The sequence below is a fragment of the Simochromis diagramma genome, unplaced genomic scaffold, assembly GCF_900408965.1.
Source record: "Simochromis diagramma unplaced genomic scaffold, fSimDia1.1 OVJJ01000344.1, whole genome shotgun sequence".
Taxonomy (NCBI): domain Eukaryota; kingdom Metazoa; phylum Chordata; class Actinopteri; order Cichliformes; family Cichlidae; genus Simochromis; species Simochromis diagramma.
This window is the reverse complement of record NW_024387375.1, coordinates 11,496,659-11,519,939: the sequence shown is the minus strand read 5'-3', so window position 1 is coordinate 11,519,939 and position 23,281 is coordinate 11,496,659. Positions and strand designations below refer to the sequence as shown.

Here is a 23,281-nt window from a genome sequence, read left to right as displayed (position 1 = left end):
TTTTCCTTTTAAACAAATTTAAAGTGAAACAACACAAAACACTGCAAACCACAACACAATAGAATATGGGGGGGGGAGAACGCCCAGACCTTTAATTAAGGGAAAGGTTGTCACTGAGAAATATTAATGTCACACTCAACTGACTGCGTTTTATCTTCCCATTGCACTGATGGGTGGACATTTCTTAGGTGCCTGTGCATGTTGTTTTTGGAGCCGGCTCTATATTATATCCTTTTCTTGCAGACTCTACACTCTGCCTTTGTGTTGTCAATAAGACTGAAATGGTTCCAGACTTTGCTTCTTTTCTTGGTGTTACTCATTTTCTTTACTGTACCTTTCCAGTGTGACGGTGTTGTCTCTTGTTGTTGCTCCCGGCTGCCTTTTTTTCCCTCTCCCTCCTGCTCTTGTTGTGTGCTACTGCTGTTGCAAGTGTAACTACCACCCGCCCCCTCAGCTCAGTGCTGAGCAGAGGGGGGAGGGACGCAAACGCAAGGCTCTGTTTGCCGTCTCTGCTCAGCGCAAACACAAGGGTGACTTGCAGCGTGAAGCAAAAAAGTGAAAGAGAGGGCAGGAGAAAGAAAAATAAAACCCCACGGCTCGCATCGTTCACTTCAAAGATCCGGCTCTAAGAGCCATTTCGTTCGCGACCGACCCATCACTATTTCATTGGACTTTTCGGACTCGGACGCTCGTTTCTCACGGGAATAAGAAGCTTTATTTTGTAACGCGATCAGAAAAAATACTTGAATTACCCATAGCGAATTCATTATTTTTTAATAATTAATTCTGGAAGTACGAATGCTGGCGGTATCATTCAATTCTTCACAGGTTTCACGAAACTGCGTTAAGCTAGCAATATCCTTAGTTGAGAAGACTCGTCTGTCAGGCTCCATGCTGTAAGGAGACTCGGAAGACTAAATTGTGGAAATATGGCTTTTAAAAGGCGTTAACACAATAAGGTTCAGCGTGCTGTCATTAATGTATTGTTGATACCAATGGAAAGCTCAGTGATTGGTCTTCGTCTATCCTTGAAGCAACGATATTTTCTTCTACTTTGCGTCGCTGCCGCGGGAATAATTATGTATCGCTTTACAAGGTAAGGCAAACACTGATACAGCGCTGTTTTTACCGGTCACTAACTTTTACTAAGAGTTATGTGCGTGAAGACATCTCGCCCACTGATACGTGAAATGTTTACAGTTTGTGATTGTTAAGCTCCACGAATCGTGCTTGGAGGTACTGGTCCGTATTCAACTCAGCTACACAGGGACTGACCAGGGCACCTGTGAACGCGTATCTGGCGCACCTGTTAGACTCTACGTGTCTACGTAACAGCTACTTGTCTTTCACTGGCCCACTTTTCCCACACACATTTTATACTCAAGCCTAGTCCTGGAGAATTAAAAAAACAAAACAAAACGCTGGAGATTTACATTAAAATTATTATTCTTAGACTGTAGTACGTGAAAAAAAAAAACCGATCTTCGTTTTTCAGCAGAAGAAGACCTCTCCTGCCAATCGGATAAGGTAAAACTTGTGTGATGTTATTCAGCTGAAATATATTCAGCTTTTTTCAGTAAGGTTGGGATGCTATGTAAAATGTAAATTAGGCATGTAACTGCTGCTTAGATAACCCTGCAACAGGCCAGTAGAAATAGTAGGTATGAAAAGTGACGATAAGAACATCACAGAGAGGCTAAGTTCACCACTCTCTGAAAGGTTATGAGAGAAAATAGTTTAATAGCTGAATAATAGCATTTGTCCGTCTAGATTTCCAATACGAGCATGCGGGGATTTCATCATCTGAGCATCACTAAAAGATTAAACACAATAAGGAGAAATAGCTACATGTAAGAGGAAATGCAGATAACCAGTGCTGAATGGACGTGATCTCTGGGCATTCAGGCAACACTGCATAAAAAACTTAACTCAGAAACAGAGAAACTCTGTTTAGCATTGCATGTGCAAATGGAAGATAAACATGAACAAAAAAACCTCCAGAAACCTTAAGATGTCCTCTGGGCCAGAGCTCAATTCAGATGGACTGAGGTGAAAAGATGTGCTGACTGTTTGAATTCTTTTTAGATAACATAGACACTTTCCTCTGCAATAAAAAAAGAAGAGGTACTGTCCAACTTGTTTGAAACCAGTTTAAAAACAAGCTTTCACAATCTTACACAAACCATAGGTAACCTGCACACTTGCAAAGGCCCCGGTAACCAAGTGATAATCTGCCATTCAAATCAACATATTCGTTTGGGAAAGCCTCCACGGGGACAATGCCACATTTTGTCAAGTCAAGTCAAAGTTTATTTCTGTAGCCTCTGCTTTTAAGCCTGGATCTAGAAATGTCCTAGAGCAGATGGTTCTAGACCTCAGTGCTCTGTTAGGGTTTTAAAAGTTATGTTAAGTAAAGGCATCAAACCACTGAGACGCTTAAAAACAAGTAAAATTTTAAACTGGATCCTGAAAGCGACTGCACGCCAGTGTAAAGGACACCAATACAGGTGTAATGTCATCACATTACATTTTGATTGCATTTTGAACGACTTGAAGATGACGAAATAAGATTAGAGCCAACATATAAAGAGTTACAATAATCGAGACAAGAGGTAATAAACTGGTAAATTACACAATCAAAGTCAGGTGGCGTGAGGTAGGCCTTCACCTGATTGAACGAAGCATGTCTTGACAACAGCTAATCAGTTTAATGCACAGTCAAGAATCACACCAAGGTTCATTGCAACCAGATGACAGGAAGAGGCTAAGAGTCCAGTGGTGCTGTCTTACCCGTCTAACGCGTTTGGGTTGCCCAAGTAAAATCATTTCTGTTTTGCTTTTGTTCAAATGGAGGAATTTTGTATAATTTTGTATTTGACATTTTGGCCGTATTACAGCAGCATGATTCTGCAGGGAAATATCCACTAAACACATTAAAAATATAACGAATTTAAAAGTATAACAAATTAGCTCTGAAGCAGCTGAAGTTATATAGTAACCAAGACCTTCAAGACCTGCAAAAACTAAATGTTTGCAGACATTTACTAAATTACTAAAAGAAATTATGATGATGTAACACTGATGCAACCCTCCCCTCCCCCCACCCAAACATAGTACAATGTTGCCCTTGTACTATTTTTTTAAATTAATATAGGTTTTAAATAGTGTAAAAACAAGGGTGACGCAGTAAAACATGAGAGAACTGGTTCGTGAATCTAGTAGTGATCAGAACTCAAAATCAAACTCAAGATAATCAGCCATAAGCATTTTATTGCAAGCTGACAAAAGACAAAATCTCAGTATTTCAATATAGTGCTTACACTAACCATTGACCCCTAAAGGTGTGGCTTTCCTTTTATGCTCACCACGATAAGATATACAAGCTACCTATTACCTCTGCGCTTCAGTAAGGGAGATTTCCGCGAACTTGCAACGGGTTTTAAATATTAGCAGTTTTCCTTTTCTTGTTCAGCGAGTTCTTTCACAGTCTCAAAGTTTTGCCTCTTAGGAACCACCCTGAAACAAGAAGAATGAACCGTGTGGAGGGCCTGAGAGCCAACTCTTCTCAGTTCACTCTGGAGAGAAAACCTTTCCTCATCTTGGGAGGCTCCATTCATTACTTCCGTGTCCCAAGAGCTTACTGGGAGGACCGGCTGCTGAAGATGAAGGCCTGTGGCCTTAATACTCTGACTACGTAAGCTACTACAACTCAAGACTGTCTGAACACATAGGCGGAAAATTCATTGCCCATACTTCTGTAAGGAGTTTGCGGCTGAAATAATGCACATAATAATGCACACGTATGCATTTAAAAAAGTTTAATTTCTTTTTTCAGATATGTTCCTTGGAACCTGCACGAGCCAGAGCGGGGGGTCTTCAAGTTTGAGGATCAGCTAGATTTAGAGTAAGGACTGAAGGCAGGGGAAGGCTTTCAGGGAATTCAGAAGATCGCCTGCAGATGGCACTGTTATATTGCTAAAGACTTGAGTTTGCCAGCCTTGAGTGATTTGAGGTTATAAGAAATGTTTTAAATCAATTAGTGAACTTTGTCTGTCAGTGATTGAGTTATTAATTATAATGTCATTGACCTGTTAAATCTGTTTTTTGTTTTCAAAGTACACGATGAAGGTTAAGAAAAATATTTTACAGTGAGAAAATATATTATTCATTTAAATACTTTATTGACTTTTATTCATAATAAATGGCCCCCACTGACAGCTCATTTTACATCCGTTCCCTAGAGCCTACCTACGTCTTGCAGCCAGCTTGGGCCTCTGGGTGATTCTGCGACCAGGGCCTTACATCTGTGCTGAGTGGGACTTAGGGGGACTACCCAGGTAAAGATTTTAGATATGCAATCAAGTGTTACTGTATATTTATGCATAATTTGTAAGTGCCTTAAAGCATTAGTTACTCTGGAATCTGATGTGTAAAACAGCTAGTAGATTGCTAAGCAGTTTAACTTGATTACAGTGCTGTGCAAAATCATTTCTTTATATTTTGCCTCCAAGGAAGCAGACTTCCTCGTAATATTTAAAATGATCTTAAACAATAGTTCTCCAGACTTTTAGAAGAGCTTTGAGAATTGTTTTAGATTGACATTCACTAATTTTCACTGCAGTTCTTGTACCTGACCATTTTCAGAGGGATGTTTTTTGTTTAGTTTTTCTGCTTGTTTAAATGATTCAGTTCAATGATTCAAGTGTAAAAATGCCCATAGCTCAATTGATGGACTAGTGTTGTGTTTTACTCATAACAAAGAATTTACCAAAGAACCAATTTTAAATTGTATTTTTAGGCACTTTCACAGGCATGGAATAGTATTTCATTGTGAGTTGTTTTACAGGTGATTTCAAAGAACTATTAGCCTCATTAGAAATGGTCTCAGTGGAACAGTTGCTGACAGGAAGCCATTAGTTAGGAAGAGAAATGTAGAGAAAAAACCGAGGCTAGCCAAATTGCTCAAGAACTGGACTGAAAATCAGTCGGCAAACAGGTCTGATGGATTGATGAATGCAAGTATGACATTTTTGGTTAAAATGTTATCAATATGTATGAAGGAGGTTGGGAGAGAGGTACAACAGTGAGTGTCAGCAGTCATCTGCAAAACACAGTGGAGGCTCTGTCATGGTGTAAAGCTGCATTCTTCCAGTAGTAGTGTTGGAGATCTTGACACAAATGAATGAAATTACGCACGGAGAAAAGTACTGTCAGATTTTCATCCACTGTGTAACACCATCTGGACAGTATCTGGTTGCCTGCAGCTTCATTTGTTAGCATGAAAATGATCTCAAACACACTGTTGATCCAGTAAAAGCATAACTTGATGAACAAACACCTCGTCGCTGTCAGTCATGGATTGGCCTTCCCTGTAGCCCAGACCTCAATATCTTAACAGAGAACAGAACAACATCTAGAACATCTAAATAAGCGTTTTGGATGTCCTTCAAGAAGCATGAAGAACTACTCCTGAAGACTTTCCTTTTATGTTTGTAGATGTTTAAATTAAATGCTGCAGCCATTTTTCATTTTCCCAACAAAATATAAAGAAAACAAACTCTTGCACAGTACTTTATAACTTCTATTATCAAGTGGTCCCTTTGCAGAGGGCAAAATTTGTTTAGTAAATATAAGAACTGCCTCATTATTAAGTCATCTGAGTTTTTTTTAAGTGTGCAAGGACAAAAATTGCTTGATTTCTTCTGGAAATATTTTTTTTTTGTTTATTTTTTATTTTGTTTTGTTTGTTTGTAAGACCCACCTTACAGGTTTGCACCTGCAATACAACAGGACCTCACATAGAGTCAGGCTTATTAAGAATAAACAGCAATATGCAGTACGCCATGTAAGTTTGCCACTGCTGTTACTCGAATGAAAGTCACTGAGGACTACCAGCAGACTTTTAGAGATATATTGGCGACAGCCATAATTAAATCTGACAGGCACATCTCCCTGAAAGATGAATTGATTTACTTCTGTAATCACGATAGATTCAGACAGATAATCAGATAATTGCTGGCAGGAATAAGATAGTATTTTTAGAGCAGTATTTTCCTTTTGGGAATGTGAGGTTGAGGTAATTATTTGATAATTGTCAAATCTGAGCGAGAGGGACAGAAAAATGCACTAAAGCATGACTTCCTCTGCTTGACGGTAGCCATTCTTAGGTCAGCTTGGTGCAGCTGTCTTTAAAATCGTAAAGTGAAATCGCATCACAACACTTTGCGCTGTGATTTCTTTTCAGCTGGCTGCTAAGGGATCCCCAGATGAAACTGAGAACAACCTACTCTGGATTCACCGATGCAGCCAACTCCTTTTTTGATGAGGTCATAAAGAAAGCCGTCCCACATCAGGTAGTTTTCTATGAGTTTACTGAAAATGTAGAGGTCCTGACCTTTGTAAGTGAAACATGCTTATTAATGTTCCAGTTGCGAGGGGGGCTGAGAAAAATGACTTACACCAAAGCACTATGGTGTAAGAGAAATAACAAACAGATGTCACATACAAATTTAATAGATTTTCTTTTAAATTCAGTAAGCACACAGTTTAAAAAGCAATCATGACTCCAATGTGATACAACAATTGTAAGATGATGACACTTTTATAACCTCAATCGCTACATCAATATTTTCATTACAACGTCCTGAAATGCCGTGCAGGGCCCGGCTGCCATTAAGAACGTGGTAAACAGTTTTAGCAAGGCTTACAGTGGTTACCAGACACTCTTGAGTTGCTTATCTTGTGTTCACAGCCTTATTTTTTTTATCAGCTCCGTGCATCACTGAACACTAAAGCTTTCATATCTCAATTTTTTTTTTTCCATTTTAACTATGCTGAGGATAGGAACGAGAAAGAACTTGTGTCAAGTCATACTGTATGTCCTAATATATGGCTAATTGCTCCACAGTACTCCAAGGGTGGCCCGATTATAGCAGTTCAAGTGGAGAATGAATATGGCTCCTATGCTACAGATGAAAATTACATGCCCTTCATCAAGGAGGTAAGGAGGTAGTTAATAAAGAACTATCAATAAATAGGTTTGCACTTATTTACTCTATATATATATTTCAAACATATAATTTCGGTTTTGTTTAGTTTCCTCTATAATACCCCCACCCTCCGATCTTTACAGGCGCTATTGTCAAGGGGTATCACAGAGCTGCTGCTGACCTCAGACAACAAGGATGGGCTGAAGCTTGGAGGAGTGAAAGGAGGTATTGTCAGATTGGCTGGCAGACAAACAAGCTGCTGTATGCACAAATGGCCAATCAATCACACACACATTCTACAATATGTTGGCTGGCGTGTCTCATTTTTATGCACAATGGCAAAAACGTCTGAAATAAGTGCAGGCCAGTGTTGCACAACTACAATGCAGAACCAAATCTTAGTGTTATACCAGAAATGTTTTTGAATTCACATTAATTAGTAACCATTATGTACTGTTGGTTTTTACTGCAGTGCTAAAGCATTTTGATTGTTACTTGGTATTACTGATATATTCCGATGTGTAGTATTCATATAATTAGAAAGCAGCATCCACCAGGGTATGTTATATTGAACCTTCTTCTGAGAATCACTTAAAGTATTTAAATGTATTTCTAATAATTTTTCAAAAAGTACTGTGCAAAAGTCTCAAGCTACCTCTCATTTCTTTCTATTTTGTTAGGAAAATGGGAAAAACAGTTTAAACTATGTGCAAGCATTAGTGGAAATACAAAATAAAGGCTAACACAGAGTTTCAGTTTGTGGCCACCTTCTTTTTTCAACACAGACACTCATAGACTCCTGTAAACAAGCTTTTTTGAAGTAGTCTTCAGGAATAATTCTCCAGATTTCTTGAAGGACATTCAAAGCTCTTCTTTGAATGTTGGCTGCCTTTTGTTCTGTTCTCTGTCAAGATGATCTCACACTGCCTCAATAATGTTGAGCTTGCGGCTTTTGGGAGGTTTGTCCATGACTGATAGGGTAATTGTTGTCGTGTAATATGGCAGAGCTCAGCCTTTTCTCCCTGTTTCCCTTCCTTGCAAATGGTTTCTTGACAGTCACCCTTTCACTGAGACCATTTCTGATCACGTTTTGGTGAACAGTAGATTGATCCCCTGGGATCAATCTATTGGAGCTTTGAAGTGAGACGACTTTCTAAAAGATACTGTTAATCTGCTAAATGGACAGGTTCTTCTATAGCAGTTTTCTACTCTACTCAAGCACTCAGGGAACTTTATGCAACGTGCCTCTTTTACCTATTCACACAAACGTTTATTTCCCCCGCTACACCCAAGTGCTTTCTGTCTAACTTTTGATCCAGGAATACTTTGGCATGCAAACTGGAGCAGCCGGGGATCAAACCACTAACCTTCTAATTAATGGATGACGTGCTCTACCGCTGGAGCTACACTCGATTTAAGATTATCTACAGCTGCAGATAATTCACTTGTCCAGTTTCCTCAAAACTGTTTGCTCAGATATGACAAATTCTTGGCTGTTTGTTCTTTGGGAATCACATTGTTAGAGCAGAAATACTGTTTTATGCCTTTCAGACTTTGGCAGTTTTCATAGATTCTGCTAAATAAATTGGAACAAATTATGTGTTTCTACAACAGGCTGCTGGTAACAAATTGCCTAAAGATACAATTTAAAATGTTCTCTTTGCTAAGTATTCTGTTACATTTATACACATCTCCCTTGAGTTAGGTGCCTTTTTTATGCTTGAGTGATTCCAATTAGTGCTAAGTGCTAAGCTCAAGACTTTTGCGCAGTATTGTATGTTCACAGAGTCTTTTATCAGAACAATTTCCTGCCTTTCCTGTCTTTACCAACTAAAGGATCATTTAGTTTCATTCAGATACTACCAATTCATGGTTGAATGACTAATACCTCTCTGAAGAGTGGTTTAATATTGTGCCTTATTTAACGTAATATGTGTCTTTTTTTTTTGTTTGCAGCTCTGGAAACCATCAATTTTCAAAAACTGGACCCAGATGAAATCAAGTATCTGGAACAAATACAAGTAATTCTTTCTTGCCACAAAATTAGTTAAATTCATGTTGATAGAGTTCGGAGTTTTCTGATATAATCAGACTCATCACCACACTTAGTTAGCATTGCTCTCTGCAAGAATTAGACAATCCTGGTAAAACAAACTGAAACTGTTTTCTATTAAAGGGATTTGAAAGGTTCAAACTATCAGTTGCTTTACTGGTTGAGTAGTTACACTAAAACATGTTTTCTTTACTAGCCTCAGAAACCGAAAATGGTGATGGAGTACTGGTCTGGCTGGTTTGATCTCTGGGGCGGGCTCCACCATGTTTACACTGCTGAAGGTAAGACGTGCTTTATTTTTACAAATGTAAAAAACATGTTTTCTTTAAAAGAGATTCAGGATCCATGATGAGCGTGCGGGGTTCGAATGAGCGTAAGTTAGGATTACTGCAGATGGATTCTTTGTTGTGGGTGAAACTTTTTTTTTTTTTTACAGACGGTCGATAGTGGTGGATAATTTGAGGCAAGAGCAAGACAGGTTTGGTGCTGCAAGCTACTACAAAATCAGTGAAAGTAAAACAGGCTGTCTTGAGAGTAAGACAGAGTCACAGTGCCGTAGGGTAAGAGAGGTTTAAGACAAACCTTTTAGCTGAGTATAAAACAGTGTCTATGCCAGAGGAAAGACTGTGTAAGGACAGAGTCACTGCCATGGGAGCTGTGTGAGCCTTTCTTCAGGCTGAGTGTAAGACAGTGTCTAACGCCATGTTTCTTCAAAGAAGGCGCTGAGCCCACACAGTGCAGCTGGGGTATACAGCTTAGCATATGGTCATTTCTTACTTGTTTGATGGCTTTGTTAGAGATTTATATAGCTTTAATGCTTGGTTGATTGTAAGCCAAGTATCACAGACCAGAGGCTGTGTACCATGCTCTTAATTGCAGAATTGTTCAAAGATATGCTTGACTGATTTTTATTGAACTGAGGTGGAGGAGTTCCCATCTGTATTTCCTGCAGCCTCACAAAAGATAAACGGATACAAAAACACTGATACAGATCAAGTGTTGTGCACTACATTTCTGTTGGTGGGAAGACATCATCATGGGTTTCCCATAGTGTTGCTATACTGGTTTGTATTTTGTATGAGAAATAACGTGATGCATGTTTCATGCAATATCTGCCTGCTTAAGAGCAAAGGACATTTACTTATTTATTTAATTTTGATTTTATCTTTGTCTTTGCGATTAAAATCTCTTTTCAAATGAGACCTTGCCAAAAATGACAAAATTCCTGTGGAATCTTTTTTATATTTGCGATCTCTGACACTTTTATGTGAAATTATAGCAAACACAGGAAAAGTATAGAAATAGCAATTCACTTATTTAATTTAAATGTAACTTGTACATATTACAATGGTTTATTGTTGCACTTGAATTAAAAAAAAATAGAAATAGATTAAATTGCAATGGAGCAAAAGTATATAGTGGCAGAAAAAGTAAATACTAATGGAGTTTTCCTATGTATTTTGGGATAAACAAGTTTGTGCAGTACAGTTTCATAAAGCAATGCAGTTTCTTATTTTCATCATTTCATATCTTATCTTTGTACTGTTTTAAATTAAATAATGGTTTAAATGGGTTAAAATATCATTACATTGTATTATTATTTATATTTTACCCAGGCCTGACTGATATATTAGCTATTTGCTGATATATATATATATATATATATATATATATATATATATATACACACAAATGTACACAAATATATATGTGTATGTATGTTTAACAGGGTTGTATAAAACAGCAAATCTTCATGTCTTTTAATCTAAGAATTCTCTCTTTAACTCTACATTGTACCCCACATATCAGCTGTATAACATGCTCCATATGTTGCTGTTGTGTGTGTTATTTATAGTCTAATGCACAGTCATGACGTAAATGATAGCACCTATTTCACAATTGTTGAGATTAATGGCAGTCAGACACTCTGGCATCATCATCCTGAGTGCTCTTGGAAACATCTTATTTCTTGAAAAGATTGCAGTGCCTCAAGCCTCCTTTTTACTCTTGTCATTCCTAGCAGCCATCCGCATCTTAACAAAAAAAAAATGCTCTGAAAAGGAAAATGGGGAGAAAGAAAAACCCTCACCACGCAGAAACTGTCACAGCAATGAAATGAACACTGAAATATTCAGAGGGGGATTCATGTCCTTGACAGTTCAGTGCTCTGCAGACTGCAGCACACCCAGCAGTTGGTCACAGTGAGTTCTGCCACCATGAAACCAGCCGAGTCCAGCTCTACTGCTCGCCTAGCCCGATTGTTATTCAAAAAGGCTATCGCCTCTTGATTAGAATCATTAAACTCAGTCCAGTTACACTACTAAAATTCAATTTAAATTCTTAATTACCTTCTTAGCCACGTTCATTACAAAATATATTAAGCTTATTTGTGCAAGAAAATAGGCCAGTTTTTGGGTGTGAGCATTGCCCCGTAATAAATTATAGTTTCCTGTAATAGGATTTGTGGTTTGTGTTTCAGTTAAAGTGACACTGAGGGCAATAGGGGTATTAAAACAGCCGCTCTAGCTCATTAAATTCGAGTCTGTGTGGATTTGTTTTCCCCCTTTTGTGACTTCAAGTCCTGTTTGTTATTCCCTGATTCACTCATTGGTCATATGGGAAAATTTCAGCTAAATAAAACCTTATTTTGGTTTTCTCGACAGAAATGATACCTGTGGTGACCGAAATCCTTAAGCTGGACATGTCCATCAACCTTTACATGTTCCACGGGGGGACGAATTTTGGCTTCATGAGTGGGGCCTTTGCTGTTGGACTACCGGCACCTAAACCCATGGTAACAAGCTACGGTATGTGGAACGAATCAGTTTGTCTTTCATGAGCTTCTAAAGCACAATGGCCAGTATTTCCTGACATTTGGATAAACAAACCTCTCTGCTAGAGCTGGAAGGAAAATGAAGTTATACATGGCTGGCTGGTCAGGCTTTAACTTGCCCCTGCTGCAAGGATTCAACACAGGCACATATTCATAATTAGTGACACTTATCAAAGCCCACGGATTTTGCACAACAATAGGCTAAAATTTGCATGCGTCATGTAGATAATAACTCATTTGAAACATAGTCTCATTCTGTCAGCTTGTTACATTGAAACAAATGGGAGGTTGTTTGGTAGATAAAAAAATATGATAAGGATATTTGAGACGTCTGTAGATGGTGCTATCTCTACTCAGCAGCATCTGACCTGAAACTTATAAATATGCAGAGCACACAGATGAATTCATTACCTAATAAATGCACGGGAATGTAAATTAAAGATGGTACAATGGGTTTTATATCCTCCTCTAGGGTACTTAACATTGTAATGACCTTGTTCTTCAGAAAGGAGGAGAATTCTAAAAAAAACAAGCTCCACAGTAGGCAAGGCCACCTCTGACCTTCAGCAGCCCCTCATACTTGTGTTTATTTCTCCCAATGCCTTTTTACCTTTTTTGCCTCACAAAGCCTCCATTTTCTGTCAAGATAAAGTGCAATATGTCTCGGCCCGCTGCTGCCTCGAGATGTTTGATAGGGGCGCACAGTGAAAGCATCTGCCACAGTAAGAGGCATCTCTGCCTCTCTCTCTGCCTCCCGAGCCTATGTTCTGATAGCGCATTATCTTTCAGATTACGATGCTCCATTATCCGAGGCTGGGGATTACACCAACAAGTACCATCTTCTGAGGAATTTATTCAGCCACTACCACAGTGAGTGTTGTGCGTTGCTGGCGAGACGGGCTCCCAAATCTTCTATCGCTCCTTCTTCCCCTCCTTTTTCTTCCATCGCCCTCTTTAGTAAATTCTCCTTGTAGAACCTGTTCTCTGTTGGCTAAAGCAGGATCACTTTGCATATGATTACAAGCATGGATTACAGATATGTTTTTGTGTGTGTGTCTGAGGGTTTGTGCATGTGTGGCAGAAATGTGTCCAAGTCAATGACCCTCAATTACTGCTCATCTTCAAAATTACATTGGTTAGGCAGTTTTCCCTCTTTGTAAAACAAGGGTTTTGCGGTCGGGTGCAGGAGTCTCAAGTGTTCTGTGGCTATGGCTAGCTTTCGGCAATCTGGGATTGAATCCAGCACAACAAGCTAATAATTTGCTCAACACCGTGGTGATTGAAGATAGTTTGAAAGGCTGCCTGTGCGTGATTCATCCTTATGGTTTGTAGTCTGCTGAGCATGAGCAATGGCCCGGATATGAGAGTCTGAAACTGCTCTGTGTTCTTCTCGGCAGCTGCGAACACATGACCTAATTCCTTAATTAGATCAACTTGATATGTTTTTATTGTTTGGTTGTCATCATGTACGTTGTGTCAGAGCTGTGTCTTTTTCCTGGAGTGTTTTTTTTTTTTTTAGATTTACCTTTGACTGCCCGAACTCTGTCAAGGTTCATGGCTCTTAAAACAAGCCTATGATTTTATATTCTTTGGGCATTTCGTATTATTTCGCTGCTATAAACAGCAGAACACACTTACAGAACGGTACATTTAATCACTTAAATTATTGAATTTAAGGCAGGCCTTAAGTGTGTAGTTAGTGTCTGTATGTGTTCTTAGTCATCTTATGTTAGATTTGATCCACCACTCAGGCAGTGAGAGAGATATTTAGAGGAAAGGTGTTGGCTATTCCAGATGTTACCACTTGGCCATGTGAAACTTCTTCCAGAGGGACTCCTGGTGTCTCTGTGTGCTTTAACACCTTTAAAAGCTGTTAGAGGGCATGGGCAACCACTGCTAATCGTTGTAAAGAGACTGTAAACTGGAATGCAAACTGGATGCTACTGAGGACTTTTTGTGGCTCATCCAAGGAGGCTCAAACAGTTTTTCAGGGACAGCATCTAAAGGCTGGAGAATGAAAGTCTTGTACGAGGTCGTGGTTTAATAATCTAGGAGGATGTCCATCAACTTTTTCTCTATTTCAGTGTATCATTCACATGCCAGATGTAACAGATCTTCTTTTTATTTGCAGCAGTATTTAAAATTGTTCTTAATAGCTGACAAACTAAAGGAAGAAGCTGAACCCTTGACCACTACAGTGAGAGGATCCACATATTTGTTAATTTCTTAAGAGAGACTTGAATTTCATTCGTCGCCCGTCTGTATAAAACATGTCCAGATAATTCTGACAGGCAGGCAAACTCCTTTTATAATTACAAAAGCTCCCTAAAGAATAAAGCTCCTTGTGGTGAATAGAGGATAAGGACAGAGAGCCAAACTGCAGGCTATGCTTATTTTTCCCACCTTGTTTTCACAGCTCAGCCTCTCCCTGAACTGCCCCCTGTTCATGAGCGGAGAGCATACCAGCCCGCTGTCATCCAGCAGCACATCTCTCTGTGGGACAGTCTGCGCTTCACTGACAAGGTAAGCTACAGCCGCAGTGCGAGTGCCAAAATATGGGGAACGCATTAATAAACAATAACAGCGTCTCACGAAGCAACGCTCATCTGCACAGTGTAGCAAAGCTGCAAGGTTGTTTACAGAGAGAATACATAAGAAATTCAACCAAGCTCACAGACAATTTACTGTTAGCTTTTGGTTGTTACCTTTGTTAACTTTTGTAGCCACTTTTCTAGCTTTTCTAACTCCTAATGATAATAATAAAAAGATAAATGATAAGGAACTTTAGCTGTAGTTTGTCAAATTAATCATCTGTGCTCTTTGGGGTTTGTTTATATGCATCTTTAGTTGAGCATTTTTTTGTGTCTCATTTTTTAAATGATCCAAAAACAAAGCATTATCACACAAGGCACGTGTCCCAGCTAATTTTAAATGATTCTGGTGAATTGCTATTGTGAGAAGTCTGATCGAGAAAATGAACAACAGCGCTCGGAGCAAGACATTTTCTCCTAACTACACCGGCGGCCTGATCGGGGAGCAGCAGAAATCAGCCGTGTGCAGCTTCATGACTGTAGAGATTGTTGTGGAAATAAAAGCCCGAATGCGACACACACACACAAAAAAACAAATGTCCCTTTGCTAAAGAGGAGGAAGAAGAAAACAATTAAGGTTAAACGCCAACCAACCTTTTAAGGTGGTGTTGTCATTTCTGCTTATTTTCATGTCTACCAGTCTAATTTAGCCATTTACGCCTTGTTCTTCAATGGCATTTATATTCAGAGCAGATGTAGCAGGTCTGGCAGTTGCTTACAACATTAATTATTCACTCCCCATTGCAATAATTTGCTTTCCTGTGAGACGGCAATTACTGTGCCCCTGTCCAGCCGCACACCCTTGTTTAAAAAGCATGTTTTCTCTCCAGCCGCTCCAGAGCTGCTGAGTGGGTTGTCTGAGCTTGATATTGTATCTGTGCATTTGGAGGTATGTGGTTAATCGTGTCATAGCAGGGAGTGGTTATTGTCTCGTGAAAGGTAGATAATGCGCCTCCCAAGGGTAGGAGATTGTTGCCGAATAAAAGAGCAGCAGATAGGAAAGCGCCAATGTTAATGGTAAACACTAACATCAGGTCATATTGCAAGTGGAAGACTTATCAAATCTGTATTGAGAGAGGTTATCTTGTATTTTATTCATTCATATTTTTAAAAATCAGAATTTCACACACAAACTATATATATATGTATTTATGCTGTGTGTTAAAATACCTGTCTTATGCATATCTTGTAGCCTTTCAAGTCGGAGAGGCCGGTGAACATGGAGAATCTCCCCGTGAACAATAACAATGGTCAGTCATATGGCTACACGCTCTATGAGACCACCATCACCAGTGGCGGAGCTCTCAAGTCGCAGAACAATGTCAGAGACAGAGCTCTGGTAAGGACAGGAAGACAGACACACACACAGTCCATCCACAGTCTTTGTGACAACATTTGGACCTAGAAAGCTGCGATTTCCTTGTTAGAAATCACACCCATGATCAGCGTACTTGTGGATTACAAGTCAAGGCTGCGACCATTTGGTCTGGTATTAGTGGGCAGTTCTCAGGAAAGATTGAATGCAGTGAAAGACAAATACATATATGTTCAACTTTCCTTCTTTTCCCCAGGTTTTTGTGGATAAACATTTTGTAGGCGTTTTGGACTATACGGTGCAAGAACTTGCTGTACCTGATGGGAAGGTAACTTTTGAGTCTGTCTGTCCTTCTCTGTGAAAATTTGACACAGTTGGCTGTTTGAAAAGAATAAAGTTGTAAATATTTAACAGAATGCAGCATCTGAAAGCTTCAGGGGGATGCTGCCGGGTGTTTTTTTGGCAGCTGGGTCCCAGTATTAAGCCAACAGCAAATTTTCAAACAACTGTTTATCCTAACAAATGAGAAAGTCACCTTGAGCCTTACAGAAAACAGTAGACACGCATCAGCCTTGATGAGTTGCTAAAATCAAAACAACTGAATGGATTTTTTTGTGTGCTAACGCTGCTGTTCTTCTATTAATGCCCCTTAATGTTTTATGTATTTTCCCACTGAAGGGAAAAAGAACTCTGGGCTTACTGGTGGAGAACTGTGGAAGAGTGAATTATGGAAAAACCCTGGATGAACAGCGCAAAGGTGCAAGCAGTTTAACAAACAGATGGCTTTGCAGACATTCCAGTCAGACGAGTCTTGCCTTGAAATCTTTTCCTTTTATTTGAGACCCTTAGAGAAACTCATTAACATTGTTTTAAGATCCATAAAGAAACTGAAGCAGCTTTGACTCACCTTTCAGGTCTTGTTGGCGATATTCTGCTAAACGAGCACACCCTCCGAGACTTCAATATTCACAGTCTGGATATGAAGCCTGCCTTTGTAAACAGGTTTGTATGTGTCAGTTATTATTCAGTTTCCCCACCAACGTTTGTGTTTCCCCGTCTTTAAACTTGCCTTTTCTTATCCAATTTAGTAATAATCCTGCTTATCACCATCCTGATAGTGGGAGGATGATGCCAGAATGCAAAACAAAAAAACCATCAAAAACATCTTCAGTTAAAAGCATTAGGGGCCAGATTTACTAAATGGGGCAAAAATAAAGTGTGAGCATAATCCCCAAATAACGCTGACAGGCGGGGTTAGTTGTACAAGTGATGTACAAAAGTTGTGCTGTTTTCTAAACACAGTCACTTGATTTCAATAAGACATGTTAAATCTGCCAATAACTGCAAGGGATGGGTTTGAGAGATGGATTTGTTTAGTAAAAACAACAGGTTTGCAGACTTAATGGCACACTGAGCACTGTGAAAACTACTTGCACTTTCCATGGTCCTGAAATGATAAGTTCAAAATTCTACGGTTAAATTGTAGGGTTCAAAGTCAACATTGTCATCCCTCTGTTCTCGCCGCTCTGCCGTACTTTCCTGTTGGAACCAGTTGCAGGTTGTGAGATAGCACTCGCAATATGTTGAAAAGAATCTGCTGGCAAAAACTGGAAGTTTGGTTGTCACTGGTATCTTGTGACTCCTTCAGGTTGGAGGTTCCAGGCCATCTCTGAGTTCATTGAGCAAACTTTGTAAATGATATGTTTTTAATCACATCTTTGTCCGATGTTCCAAATAAATTGGCACGAGTGGAGAAGCGTCTCTCTCTTCTAGCACGGACCCTTACACCTCTGAGGTGGCTCCTAAGTGCAGCAATAATTGGCACCATTTCAGGACCAAAGAATAAAAAAGACATTCTTGTTTTGGAGTTAAGTATCGCCACGCTTTGCAGTAAATTGTGTTTAGGAAATGTTAGCAAATATATTTGCACACTTGATTTCAATATTTCCCTCCCTATATTTTGCACACCGAGAAAAGAACTGGCAGAAATGCATAACCAAGAGGGTCAGTCACAAAAATGAGCTCCCACCTCACTCTGCTCTCTTTAAACATCAAGTGTACTTTTTTTATACTTTAACCCAATATGTGGTGGTCCAATGAGTTAGTAGCACTTAGTGGCTCTAAGGGCAAGTCAATATATAAAATGCCAATTCCATGCCCAAGGACAACCATGTCATAGATAAGTGTTGAACACACAACAAAATGTCATTAAAAACATACAGTGCTATGTAAAAGTCTTGCACCAACCCTGACTTCTTTATATTTTGTTAGAAGTTTGTTAGAAGCTTAAAAGTCAATATTTGGTATGACTACCTTTATTCTTTGACACAGCCTGAGCTCTCTTAGACAAGTTTTTCTATAGATTCTTTAAGTAGTCTTCAAGAATAGTTCTCCAGGCTTCTTGCATAAGCATAAGCTTTATCTGGATAAATTAGCAGACCTGCTGAATGAGCATAAATATGTTCTGTTAAAGAATAAACTGAGCTGGGTGATAATTTATCCCGTTCATACCAGTGTCCTGAGTGTCCTTCCTTTTCATCCTAGGTCTTACAAGAGCTCCAAAACCTCAAAATTACTGCAAAGACAAAGAGGCACTGAGGGTAGAAATGGACTAGCATGGATAAACAGAGCAGGCATTGAATACTGCAGTATGTTTGCTGTTTTTCTGGAAATGTTCTTTGAGGCTTTTACCTTCAAGGACAGGCCACACAAATACAAGAACCGAACATAGCTCTGCAGTGGAAACTGATCTGTGTTATTTTCAGAGAGTTCAGCTAACAGTTTTTTGATGCTATGACCTACCTACACAATGGGCACCTTGAATGTGCCATCAATGCCATTATGGTCATCGGGTCTGGTGGTTTCTATACATGGAAGCACAACACTACAGTCAAACATTAAAAGGCCATTTTGCAGGAGGTGGCACTCTGCATGGACCAAATGCTTTTCCCTCATGATTGCATTATTAGAATCCCCTCTCATATTGCCATATTTGTACTCCACATTTGTACCCCACACTGCAATTTATTTATTTAGTTTTTCTCATTGCTAATGAACACTAGGGTTACTCTGTCAGCCTGTTAGAGGTCTTTATTTTTTCCTAGTAACATTTTAATTGCAAATATAGTGTATTTCTCGCTGTATAGCTTCAAAATAAAATTTCTTACCTCAGCACCGCACTGAAAATGTCAAGTCCTGAAGCATTGTACCAATGAGAGCTGCAGATTCCTACCCAGAGAAGGAATTCTGGTCTTATATCACTGTAACCTTTTGAATTCACTTACTTGTTAAAAAAGCGAAGTGTGTAAATACATCTGCATATTCCACTGCTAGCAAAATAAATGCTGTATGAAGGACGTGATATGCTGCTGGCGGACAAACAGGCTGCTAAAAGTGATTTTTTTTTTTTTAGTCAGATTTATATCACATAACTCGCATTTGTACTTTTTATTCATTCTTCACAGACTGGAGAGTGCAGGTCACTGGATGTCCATGCGCCATCAGCCCTCCTTCCCAGGGTTTTTCCACAGCAGACTCTATGTGAATGGCTCACCTCAAGACACCTTCATCAAACTCCCTGTGAGTGATTCAGTTGATTTCACCATTGTACAAAATGGGAAAACATCATTAGAAATGATATCCTCACTAACTTCACAGATTTGAGTGGTGTTTGTTTCTTTTTGACACAAATTCAAATTTAAAAGTATTTTTTCTTGATGTTTATTTTGCATGAATTTCGAGTTTTGATTCTTCTAGATGACAGAAACACAGAAGTCTCACATAAACAATCTAAAGCTGTCGTCACCGCGTTATCAGGGGGATCTCTCCTCTAATCTGTTACGAATTCTGACATCAAGCTAGAAATTCAGTTTAGAGCAGACATCTGTTAGGAGATCAGCTTTTCACTGAATTTCATTTTGGGGAGTGATAATCGACTTTGACTTTTGGTTTTCTAATTACTGTCATGAATGTTGATTTAATGAATTAGTCTTTATTTCATAGTTAATACACACTGTAAAACATGCTCAGATAAATGGCTTGATTGCATGCTGACTCGTTTATAATTCATTGGGCAAATTTACACAATGATATTATTCTTTCGCTCTGCTAGTGAGATCGGACAATTTCTAAAGAGGTTTTTAGGAGAAAAGGATGTTCAGTAAGGCATGAGTAAGTCCACCTACTGTTGGTAGTCGGGAACATGTTTTTTTCTTTTAATATTTTAATATCGTTACGCACTGTAATGGGGAACTGGTTGTGTTCACAGGGTTGGAGCAAAGGTGTTGTGTTCATCAATGGCAAGAATCTGGGACGTTACTGGTCCACTGGTCCTCAGCAAACTCTCTATGTCCCAGGACCCTGGCTTCACAGGGGTGACAACCAGGTACTGTGTCTTCTCCAGAAACACATGTGCTTACCGTTTAGAAAATCTGTTTAAAGTCTGTTTTACACACTTTAGCTAGAGTCAAGAGACATATTGAAGACGACCTGGTGCAGTTGAAACTGAGTCAGAATGAGGGGAAAAAGGTGATTTAAGTGACTTCATGTTTGTTGGTGCCAGACAGGCTGATCTGAATTTTTATCAGAAACCGCTGATACTGTGATCTTTCCACACAAACATCTGTAGGGTTTACAGCGAATGGTCTGAAAATAAGATCAATTATACAGTGAGCAGTGGTTTTCTTTACTGATGCAGGACATCACAGGACATCAGAGGAGAATCGCTAAACTCGAATAACCACTCATAACAATCGAGGCGTGCAGAAGAGCATCTCTGAAAGGACAGTTCATCATTTATTGAAGCTGATAGGTTAAAGCACCAAATGACCACACCGGCTCCCGCTCTTGTTAGCTGAGAGCAAGAAACTAGAGCTACAGTTTGTACAGATGCAACAAAATTGAACAATAGAAGAAGATTAGAAAAATGTTTTCTGCTCTGCCAAGTCCTGGTTTCTGCCACAGCATTCATGGCAGGGTCAGAACTTTAAGACTCACTGTCTTGTATCAGTGGTGGTATCAACTTGCTGGTGGTGGCGTCATGGTGTGGGGGATATTTTTACAGTGAGCATTGTTTAAATGCCACAGCCCTACCTGAGTATTGTTGCCATCCTATTATTACCACAGTGAACCCATCCTTTGGTGCCTGCTTCCAACAGGATAACACACCATCTCAAAAAACTCAGGTAATCTCAGACTGGTTTCTTTAATGTGACAATGAGTTTATTGTTCTCAACTGGGCTCCACGGTAACCAGATCTTAGTCCAGTAGAGCATCTTTGGGATGTGTTTATTGACATCATGAAGATTTAGCTGACAAATCTGCAGCACATTATCCTATCATGTCAACATGGACCAACATCAGTCAGGAATGTTTCCATCACTATGTTGAATCTGTGCCATGAATAATTCAGGCCGTTTTGAAGGCAAAGGGGTCCAACCTGATACTAGCAAGTCGTCCATAACATAGTGGCCAGTGAATGTGTGCGTACAAAACTATCTGTGTATTTATTTAGTCCTATGCAGATTTTTTCCCTTCTCTACAACATTTTTTAGATTTTTCTCCACTATTTATAATATAATATAATATAATATAATATAATATAATATGCACATGCTATTTTATATGAGCTCCACTAATATGACAAAACATATTGGCGGTCATACGCTGCAGTTTTCAGTCATCTGTTTTGTTCAACTCTGCAACTTTATTTCTGCTCTTTCTCCCTATTTTCTCCTCTCTTAGTGTGCATATGTTGACATTAGTTCTTAAACACCCACACTTACTGTACTTTCATGACCTCAAATAAGCCGGTATACAATGTTTTTGACTTGTCATAGGTCATAGTGTTTGAAGAGCAGGAAACAGATGGTAAGATCCAGTTCGCCAGCAGCCCAGACTATGGCATGACTATTGATGTCCAGTAAGGAGAACAAGAGGGAAGGGTGGATTAAGAGAGGAAGAGGGAGGAGGATGGGAGGATGGCGTGGGAGGACACGACCGCTGTAAGCTGCACGGACGCCTTTCTGCAACTCAAAAACACTCAAGACTGACACGTCAGTGAGCACGACATCAGCAATGCAGCTGTGTAACCAACTTCCTCACAGCAGTTTCTCATTACTGTGTGTTTGCAGCTTTGTTTTTAATTTATTTTCTTAACAGATTTAACCTTAAACCCTGAAACGTAATTGGAGATCAAGAAACGGAAGGAGAGTGAACTTGATTATAATAAATGTTCTTCCTCTGAAAGACTTAATTTATTGCTTGCATCCAGACTGTATAACAACAATGTGTGAATAAAGAGTTGTTTGACCTCTCTGCCACTAACCAAGGCCGAAGAAACCTTTGAATTGTTTTATTTATTTATTTATTTATTGACTCTGTTGGCTTTTCAAATATACCTTCTGATGGTATGTTGTGTGCTTCTGTGGATAGGTCATGCACACAAAGTGTCTCTGAAAATCTCTTTTCCTTTTTATGAAAACCTGTCATGTGTCTGGTCATCATCAGTGATTTTCTTTGACGACATACTGCAGGAAAGCAATGCATTCTAGATCGATTAGAGGTGGGTGGATCGATCAAAATATTGATAGTATTGGTAGCGCTGATATTGGTATTGGATCGATACTTAGTCTCTGTCCTCAAAGCTCAGTATGAGCCCACTAACTTGTGTTAAATTAATAATTTTTGGGGGGGGAAATGAAAACGTATACCTCAAACGGGCACTATGAAAAACGTCTCAATCTTCATTTGAACTAGGTAACCTGATGCATTAAGTCCAACACTTGATCTAATCAATGGATTTACAAACAGCTGAAAACACAAGCAAGATGTATGTAGACATAAAGTTTGGTAAAAACCATTTTATATAGTAGCACAACAAATGCACTGGTTACAACAACAATAGCATGAAAGCAAAACTTTGGGCTATTTATCCAGACTTTGAGCCCTAAACGTCTTCACTCTGAGGGGGAAATTACATGCAGTACAACAGACAGTACAGAGACATCCACTGGACACAATACACAGAGCCAGGTGAGGTTGTTCTCAGTGATTTATTTATCTGGATTCAACTAACATCTTTCTCTGAGACAGAATTGCTGTGGCAAATAAACAACCTTAAGAGTCACATGCATAAAATGTGAATCGCATGAGGCTGAAAGATGACGGTGGAGATGATGAAAAGCGAGGACTTTGTGTCTGTGTGTGTGCATGCGTGTGTGTAAAGTGTATTGTGCCTTTTAAACGCCCTCAGAGGGGTTATGTTCTTTAAATGACTTTCAGTGCTGATGTTGCTGCACATTGCAGGAAGGTTACTTTATAACAGACTAATGCTGTATCACATATTGCTTGATGCGTCATCAGCTGGGATCAGATGAAGGGCAAAGTTGAAACAGCATCACTCTGACGTTGAAGCCTTTTTAAACCAGGGATGTCAAATTCATTTCACATCGTGGGCCACAAAGAAGCTACTTTGATGTTAAATGGGCTGGAGCAGTGAAA

General features: G+C 39.3%; 1 protein-coding gene across 3 annotated transcripts; it reads left to right on the top strand.

The window, feature by feature from the left end:
• The first annotated feature begins 283 nt into the window (after window positions 1-283).
• Window positions 284-22,128, top strand: LOC120719499 (beta-galactosidase-1-like protein 2). Of its 3 annotated transcripts, XM_040008705.1 has the most exons (20): window positions 284-1,096; window positions 1,496-1,527; window positions 3,509-3,694; window positions 3,836-3,904; window positions 4,242-4,337; window positions 6,245-6,353; window positions 6,908-7,000; window positions 7,133-7,214; window positions 8,946-9,010; window positions 9,239-9,323; window positions 11,706-11,849; window positions 12,665-12,745; window positions 14,292-14,398; window positions 15,659-15,805; window positions 16,038-16,109; window positions 16,460-16,538; window positions 16,696-16,783; window positions 19,246-19,360; window positions 20,049-20,165; window positions 21,619-22,128. In XM_040008705.1, exons 3-20 carry the CDS (start codon window positions 3,531-3,533, stop codon window positions 21,703-21,705), a joined length of 1,800 nt encoding a protein of 599 aa, XP_039864639.1. In that variant the 5' UTR covers window positions 284-1,096; window positions 1,496-1,527; window positions 3,509-3,530; the 3' UTR covers window positions 21,706-22,128. The 3 variants fall into 3 exon arrangements, with proteins under 3 accessions (XP_039864639.1, XP_039864637.1, XP_039864638.1); XM_040008703.1 differs by lacking the exon at window positions 1,496-1,527; XM_040008704.1 differs by lacking the exon at window positions 1,496-1,527 and having other exon boundaries at window positions 3,496-3,694.
• Window positions 22,129-23,281: the final 1,153 nt, after the last annotated feature.